Source organism: Lonchura striata, chromosome 4 (assembly GCF_046129695.1).
Source record: "Lonchura striata isolate bLonStr1 chromosome 4, bLonStr1.mat, whole genome shotgun sequence".
Lineage (NCBI taxonomy): Eukaryota > Metazoa > Chordata > Aves > Passeriformes > Estrildidae > Lonchura > Lonchura striata.
This window is the reverse complement of record NC_134606.1, coordinates 36,146,359-36,154,800: the sequence shown is the minus strand read 5'-3', so window position 1 is coordinate 36,154,800 and position 8,442 is coordinate 36,146,359. Positions and strand designations below refer to the sequence as shown.

Below are 8,442 nucleotides of genomic sequence, written 5' to 3'. Positions count from 1 at the left end.
GTGGCAAAGTTTTGCTCCAGTGAATTGTGGATTTTCCAGGAGTCTTGGAAGAAATTTAGCCAAAAGCCACCAGCTTTAGTACTCGGCCTAGTGTCCGAGTTAACATTTTTTTTTTTGCTACAACTGTTTTGCAGAGCTGTGAATGCTAGGCATATGCAACATGATTCTTGTAGAAATTAGATGGCACAAGTAACATAAGTTTATATACCCTAGAAGCTTGTAGAGGACTTCACACAAGAGCACATACCATAAGTTTTTTTTGCAGAGCGCTGACTTTGGATATTTTCCCTGGGTTGCCAGATTTATGGGGTTTATTTTACTATCAACTGATTATTTGGTAGGAAGCCCAAATTACTCTAATCTGCTTGAATAATTACACAAACAAGGCTTAAAAAGCCTAGTGACACAAACTGTTTAAGTCAGTAGGGCAAAAATAGTACACACAGATTTGCTTGAAACGTTTATTACTGGCTGTGTATAATCACCTGCTCATCCAGTATCCAGCCCTTGTTTACCAACAAGAACAGCCATGGTGCTATTCATACTGGCACATGAAGTAAGCATGGTAAACTGGTGGTAGCAATTTGGGCCAACGTGTAAAATTATTAGGTGAACAGTGCATTTTTTGAGTAGAGAAGACTGCACAGTTCCTTCAGTCCTGCACTCTTTCCATGTGACTGACTTGATAGCTAAAGAGTTTTTTATGTGTAAAGCAGCAAGGCAGGCTTGCTGCCTGTAAGCCTGGCTTGCTCAGGTGACTGCTTAAAATTATGTGATCACCTCTCAACACCTGCCAATGCAGATTGCTGGATAACAGAGATGGTCCAAAATCTATGTCTCTTTGTATCTATCTCATAGATCACAATACCTCTTAAATATTAAGATGATTTTCTCTGTGTTTTCTGTAGCTATTGCCTTACAGGGATAGCCTAAAACAGCCAGCATTTTAACTTACTGTATTTCAAACAGAGCTTGAATAAAATATCTGTTGTCCTAATGTTATTAAATGTTCAGTGCTATCATTAAGCAATTAAAGGGTTTAGAGATTACATAGTCAAGGCAGGTGACCAGTTAGACATAAGACCCAAGTGTGCTTTAGTAGTGTTAATGTCAATTTTTACTGGTTTTTTTTATTCCAGTGAAATACTTTCAAATATGGAAATACAAGCCTTTTGTATGTGCATGTATTTAAGATGCCTAAAAAGAACATGGGAGCCTCTCTTCAGAAGTGCTAGGGACTGAGTGGCTTCAGCTTAAAATGACATTAAAAGTGTGATGGCAATAATGGAATGGGAAGCTGCACTGCCTTAAGTTGCTCTCAGAGTCATGTTCCAAACAACATGAAGGCTTAGGCTTGAAGATTCTTTGTCCAGACTAAATAAGGATATTGTGCTGAGTAAGAAGAGTTATGCTTTTTGCTGGGGTATGCAGTATTAGGATACATTAAGAGTTTGTACAGTCTGTTAAACCATGGAAATGGCTTTATGGAAATTAGATCAGCTACCAGATTTGAAAAGAAAACGTATGTATTTGATATTCCATAAAGGTATAGAAAGGAAATTATTTCTACAGTGTAAAGTGAGGCAGTGGCTTGTGATTAGAAAAGAAGTTTTCTTTGTCAGTGGTAGTTTTGTTTTACCCTTGAAAACATTATTACATGATCGTAGAATGATGTCTGTTGTCTTCACTTGCAGACTTGAATCATTGACTGTTGCAGGGGATCACAAAAGATATCTTTGGTCCAAAGAAAATATCCCTGAAAGATAGGATGACACATTTAAGCAATTAGATCATTGGTTTATCTGAGCTTTAATATGACATGCATTTCCCGCTGTGGATATTTTTTAGCATGTATCATGATGTATGTGGGATTACTGTGTTTGTGGGATGTCCTTCCAGCAATGCAAATGCAACTGCAGATCTGGATGAAGATACTGCATTTTCTACCTCTGCTAGCCTGCTGTGGGAGCACTGACCAAACCTTCACTGGCTAACCGGGTTGCAGAACTCCACCCTGGTATTTAAACTTTGAGAAAACAAACTTACCAAATAGGTTATGTTATCAAAATAAAGGACTTTGGCATGTGCACACATACTGTTTTAGTGCAGTTTGTCCTGAGAGCACAGATGCAAAGCAGGCCTTGTGTACCTCAGGATGATGGAAGGAGTATTTTCTTCTGTATTTGTATCAAAGGAAGAGGCTTTACTATGCTCCTCAAAGGTTGAAGCTAGAGACCCAAAGTGAGCTTCAGGGTGAGGACACCATGTCTGGCTTTAGAGAAAGAAAAAGATGAACATCTTACTTCTGTCCTGCTCTCAGTTTGAACGTGGGATTTTTAGCTTTAGAAGTCTTTCCCACTTGGTTGAACTTCAGTCCCCTACAGGAATGCTGAAAAGTTGCCTTTATTGGATTTTAGGGGATTTGAGAAATGACTGTTAAGAGAAGCACATATGAAAATTAATTTTTGCTTGCCTATGTAATACCATCACATTTTGGTGCCTCTGAAGTATTAGTAGTTTCGAACAGTTGGTATTTCTAAATTAAATTCACTGAAGAAAAGATATTTCTGAAAAGCTGAACAAAATAATAGGTCTTAATACATTTTATTACCTAAAACCAGTATGGGCTGATGGTGTTTATTTAACTCAGTTTTGTTCTTTTTATGTAACAACAACAAAACCCCCATGCTCAGTGACAACATCACTGTTCATCTTTGTCAGCAGTGCAAGCAAACCAGGGAGGTGTTGGTGTTCTTGGGCTCAGTCTTTGCCTTGCCTTATACAAGTATGTGTGAGCCCCTGTGCCCCTCCTTTGCTTTAACAGCTATTTTTACTGAATTACTTGTTCAACTGACTTATATGTATGCACTTTAGAATAGCAATACAGTTCTCTTCCACAGAACAGAAATCAAATATGGCTTTTTTCTGGTCCTGAAAACTTCTTAATTTTTAGTAAAATGCTGTGAATAAGTGTTTGATGTAGTTATTCTTAGTTTGTATCAAACAGAGGAGTCAAAATTTGGGTCATTCAAATGCTGAAGTCCCTGTTAATAGTGCAGGGAGGTTTACAAAATATGCTAAGCAAGTCCTATGTGAGCCTGTGAAAAAAATATCTTCAAAACTGATGGTAACAGAAAATTGGCTATATCTTGATATAATTTCAGTCCATCTGAAGTGGGGAATTGCTTTAAAATGATAGCTTTTTCTGTGTGTGGAAACTGCAAAATGATGTGAATATAATGGGCAGTTGTGAAGAACTGTACGAGTTTACGTGAAATGAGCATGATCTTACTTTGGGCAGCAGAGCAATTCATTCAAGTTGCAGTAACAGATCACCTCACAGCCCTTCCCTTCCCAAAAGTGATCTTGCAGACCATCATCAACGTGTCGGAGGTTCTCCTTGCCTTCGGGGATGGTGTGACAGCTGTGGTCCTGGAGGGCTCTCTTGTAACAAGAAGGGCGCTGGGAAGGGGCCGCGGGGGTACCCAGGAGGGTGCTCAGCAGCAGCAGCAGCACTGAGACCAGCTTCATTTCTGCCCAGCTCCCCACAGCAGGGTGCTAAAGAGAAACGAGGTACAGGACACAGGTATTGCTGCTGAACAAAGCTCTTTCCCTGATTTGCTTTCTGCCTTGCATTTTTCTTTCCTGTGAAGTTTTGGTCATTTGAGCCTGAGTGCTGGAGAGTGTTTTCTCCTAGGAGGTAAATAATATTGCAGCAATAGTGATATTCATTACTTTCTGTACAACCTTGGGAATCCTTTCATTGAGAAGGAGGCTTCTGATGCTGGCAATTTTGTTGTTTCTTTGGCCTCTCACCTTGAGAAAATTGCTTTGAGCTGGCCGTGCTTTTTTGGTGATGTAAGTGATTGTATTGATTGCTGCAAAACCAGGGGGAAATGTCTGGGTGTGTGTGTCCTTGCTTCCCTGGCCACTTTGCCTGTCAAAACAAGAGTCACTCACATAAAATAAATAGTATCCTTCCCCATCAAAGTTGTGGAAAAACTGCTGGCTGATTGAATCCCATGTCATGGGCTGTGTGAGAAGCTGAGGCATTAAGCAGCCTAGGAAGCTGAAGCTGTCTGCACTGCTGCCACGTCCTGGGCTCTGGGATGATACAGCATTAGGGAGAATCTTCTTTATTGGGTTTTTTCAGTACTGCAGACTGCTTAGTTGAGTCTTGCTCCTGGAGGTCATTATAGTTAAACTGGCTTTTTAAAAGGTGGGATAAATTATCCCTTGCAAAATCCTGCTGGCCACTAGGCTTTCCATTGTTGAGCTCTGCTGTTCTGTGCCACTTTGCACAGTCTGACCATGCCACAAAGCTTTGGATCCTTGAACTTACATTCACTTTTAAATTAGGCTTTTGAACAATGTTTCGGCTGAGTTTTCATTGGTATTAGGAGAGTGGGTTTTTTACCTTTCCTCATGCTCAAACAAAATGGATCTGTTATCTTAACTGAATTTAAATAGGAATTCTGCTCTGAAAATGAGAATAAAGAATGACCAGCTCTGCCCAGCATTGTCCCTGTGTACTCGTTATTTTTCTCGTGTAAGACTTAAGGAAGACTTTGCTGTCCTTCATCTTGTTGGCACTCTGGAATTGATGCCCTGACATGACATTATGGGCCAGCCCTGGTCTTCACTGTGGGGCTGAAGATTAGAATGGACTAACCCAAAAAATAACAAGATGTAAGACAATATCTAATGAAAGACTATCAAAGGTGAAGATGGTAGAGCTATTATCTAGATAAGGAAAAAAATGAGGTATGTCAGCTGTAGATATGACTATAATATTAATTACTTTGTAAAAATCTTGACATTACCCTTGAAAAACAAAGAGTAAAATTTTAAATATATATAGTATTTTTAGTCATTTTTCTCAGGTAGTTTTCTCTACCACTATAGCTATCTTATCTTGCATTTCTTCAGCCAATGAATAAAATGCCATGTAAGAAAATCTGGAAATTTAGATTAATATTAGGGATAAAATACAACATCTCAAAGCTTTTTAGTTATTTATTTTTATATTTAAACTTGGTGTTTTTTTGAACATCAGTAGCGAAATAAAACATTAAAATGTAGCCAATATATTAAAGAACATGAGTGAAGTGAGAATAAGCTCTTCTGTACTTTTTTGGCTTCTGTTGTCAAAGAAAAATTCATTTAATAATTCATTTTAGTTTCCATGAACTAAAAAAGTTCCATGGGAACTTTTAAGTAGAAGACTCCTATAAACTACTAGTAATGGAGCCTTGGGGATCTATTTTTAATTACCTCAGAGTGCAGTATTGAATAACATATTGTCTTTATTAGTTTTAGACCTCAAAAGTACTACTCAAGTAAACATTGCCTAGTGTTTTTTAGACTTGAGTGTAGAATCTGTATTATTATATTCATGGTTTTATTTTGTAGGAGTATAAACACTTAGTTATGAGGGTTCTGCTCAGAGAAGTCTAATGCTTAAAGAGAAAAAATTTGTTGATAATATACCTAGATAAATGCCAGTGTCAGGGAGTACAGTTTAATCTTCTGTTCAAAGTTGGGCTTAATTATTTAAGTATTTAATGGAAGAAAATTTCCATGAAAGAGAAAATTAATAAGCAGGGGGTTTATACCTTTGTTTCCTGTGACTGGATTATTCTGTGCTCTTCAACTGATGATGAGGCATTCATGATACCTTGCTCTTGTGAACTTTTTAAAAATTTCTAATAATTCAGGTGATCTTTCCCTACCTGGAGTTCAGCTGAAATGCTCATTTGACTCTGTTGCCAGCTGCCTACCTCCTCAAAATTTGTAGAAATTCACTTCCTGAAAAATAGGCACATTCATCCTGAAAATAATGCATTCTCTATACACTGTCAAATTGCTAGATTCAAAAAGTATGACCTACAGTTTTTAAGTGATTCTGTAACACACTACTTGCCATTTAATAAAAATAATAGGATATTACTGTAGTGTGTCATCAGGAGGGTTTCTATGGGTGGGTGCTAAAATCAATATTACCAAAGTCAACATGCTGGAGAGCTATGGATAGACAGCACATCTGACCAGTTATGCATCTTACCAATGATAAATATTGTTATTATTTGGAAAAAAAATTATAATTTTGTTTCTACTTAAACATTTCCTTTGGGTTGTTTGTTTTTTTTTTTTCCAGATCATAACCAAACAGAAACTTTTTTGTCGAAAGACCTTTCTTCAAATGGGTATTTCTTTCTTGGGGGAGAACAGTCCCTATTTGCAGTTGAAAAATTGCCAAGGAGCTGAAGTGTTTCGTCAGCTCTCTGCACAGGATCGATGCAGACCTTTCAGATGCAGCATCTCTGGCTGACAAACTGCTGCAACTTTGTTCCTGAGTGTGGTTGAAGAGATGTTGGAATGTCACTGATTGCCTGGGTAAAGAACAGAGCTAGTATGTGCATGTTTAGTTCAAAATGAGTGTCAAAGGCATTGTCTGCTGTTGCATAGCACAGAAGGTAAGCTTTTCTCATAAAACAAGTCAGGAAAATGTGATGAGCAAATCCAATCGCTAATGTGGCTCAAAGACTCGTTCATTGCCAGCAAGCATCCTCTTACAGTTTTTTATTTTATAAAGCCTTCTGAAAAGATAGCAATGCCGGGCATGCTAAGCCTGACCAGCTTGCTCTATCAAGATTTTATCATTTCAAAGTCTAGAAGGCGTAAAGTCATCTAAAAATAGTGAAAATTAGCTCTTTGCATTTGCATAAGTTCTTTTTAGTTAATTATTTTGATTATTTTGACGTGGGGTAAGTAAGGTTTAACACCAAGTACACCTGGGAATACAAGTGTTTTAAAATAGTTTGGAGCTTTTCATAAAGGAAAATTGTTATATTGGGAATATGCATAATGAGTTAGGAATTAGTGCTGTCTCTGCTTGTTCAGCTGAGAGTGTTTGAATTATCTTGGCAGGCAATTTGGCACCATCTAGTCTTCGGATCTGCTAGATGCAAAGGTAATCAGACTGGAGAAAACCCCAGGTCTCAGCCTCCTTGTCCAAGAACAGCAGGGTAATAGTTCATGAGAAGTGATGTCCTTTAAAGGTCACACAGTATCAGTAAGAGATCAAGTATCAGAAACAGAGAAAACTGAAAAATGGCACAAAATGTGTATTCCAGCACTTCTAGAGATCCTGCATGGTTGGGGAAATAGAAATATTTTTAGGTTGGTCTATCAACCATTAAAAATATCAATCCTTCATTAAATATATCCTTATTTTCCCCTTAAATAGGCTGTATTTCTAGTTGCCTAATGTTGAAAACAAGAAATACATTCATTGGTACACTTTTGGTGTATGTTCTTTTCCAGTTTGTCCAGTGGCATGTGCCAGGTTAACAAGTTGCACTTAAAAAGCATATATATATTAAAATTGTTTCACTTATTCCAAATGAAATATATTTTAGTGTTTATTTATTTGTAAAGTTGCCTTTCACAAACACCTGTAAGATGCTGAGTATTCAGTATTTAGGTGAGTTAATGCTTGATAGCTTTTTTTTTACTACATTACTAAAAAATCATTACACAAGAACGGCATAACTGATAATATTTTGAAGAATTTTTTTCCATTAAAAAAATTGTCAAATCTATTTTGCTTGAACAGTTGGTGCACTGTAAGGACAGTAGCTATTCCACTGAGGACTAATTCTGTGAATTACTGCTTTGTAATTGTCATCAATACCATGATTCTTTCCAGAAACTGAGTTCTCATGAAACCCCAATTAGTTTTCTTTCAGACAGCAATTCATTGGGAAGACACCTCTCTCCATATTATATTGAGCACTGGAAGGCAATATAGTATATTTAGTGACTTCAGCTGTTCATATGTAGTACCCAACTTTGAAGAAAAGCAAGATAGTAAAAGAATTATTTTGATCTGGATCCCAGCCATGCAACTCTCTTGAATGGTACCTCTTGCCTGCGATATAACAGCTTCTCCCAATCTTCTTCTGCATGTTCCCATATGTATTTCTAATTCTGTGCTCTGTAATTAGAAGGAACAGGTAGACAAGGATAATTTCAGGAGCAAAACGTACCTTTATCCTCTCGTTCACTCCCTTCCACTTTCTTGGCAGCTGTATCTTTTTAGATGTACCCAGAGAGAGCCAGAGCTAGCGGGATGAGCAGAGGGAGGGAGGGCTGATGGGAGATGCTGTACAAACAGCCCTTTGTTTGTCCTGACTTCTGCCTGTGAGTGATCAGCACAGTTCTCCAGCAGTGGGTCAGAGGGTGGGCTTCAGGAGCCTCCTTTTGCTCACTGCCAGCCTAGTCTTGGGGCATAAATTTAACATATCCCTTCTAGCAGGAAACAATTAGTTCATCCAGGTTCTGATGCAAAGGTGTCTCCTCAAAGAGCAAAGCATAACATCCAGAACAAGAGGGGAAATGGGAAGGAGAAGTTTTCTGGGGTTGCACAGCCAGAAATCA

The 8,442-nt window shown here is 38.0% G+C and overlaps 1 protein-coding gene across 1 annotated transcript; it reads right to left on the bottom strand.

Annotated features, from left to right (window-relative positions):
* Positions 1 to 447: 447 nt before the first annotated feature.
* SCRG1 (stimulator of chondrogenesis 1) lies at positions 448 to 8,169 on the bottom strand. The gene is made up of 3 exons (XM_021552468.2): positions 8,052 to 8,169; positions 3,293 to 3,558; positions 448 to 1,756 (listed from the first exon to the last, which is right to left on the bottom strand). The coding sequence occupies exons 2-3, from the start codon at positions 3,529 to 3,531 to the stop codon at positions 1,702 to 1,704; spliced, it is 294 nt and encodes a 97-aa protein (XP_021408143.1). The 5' UTR covers positions 3,532 to 3,558; positions 8,052 to 8,169; the 3' UTR covers positions 448 to 1,701.
* Positions 8,170 to 8,442: the final 273 nt, after the last annotated feature.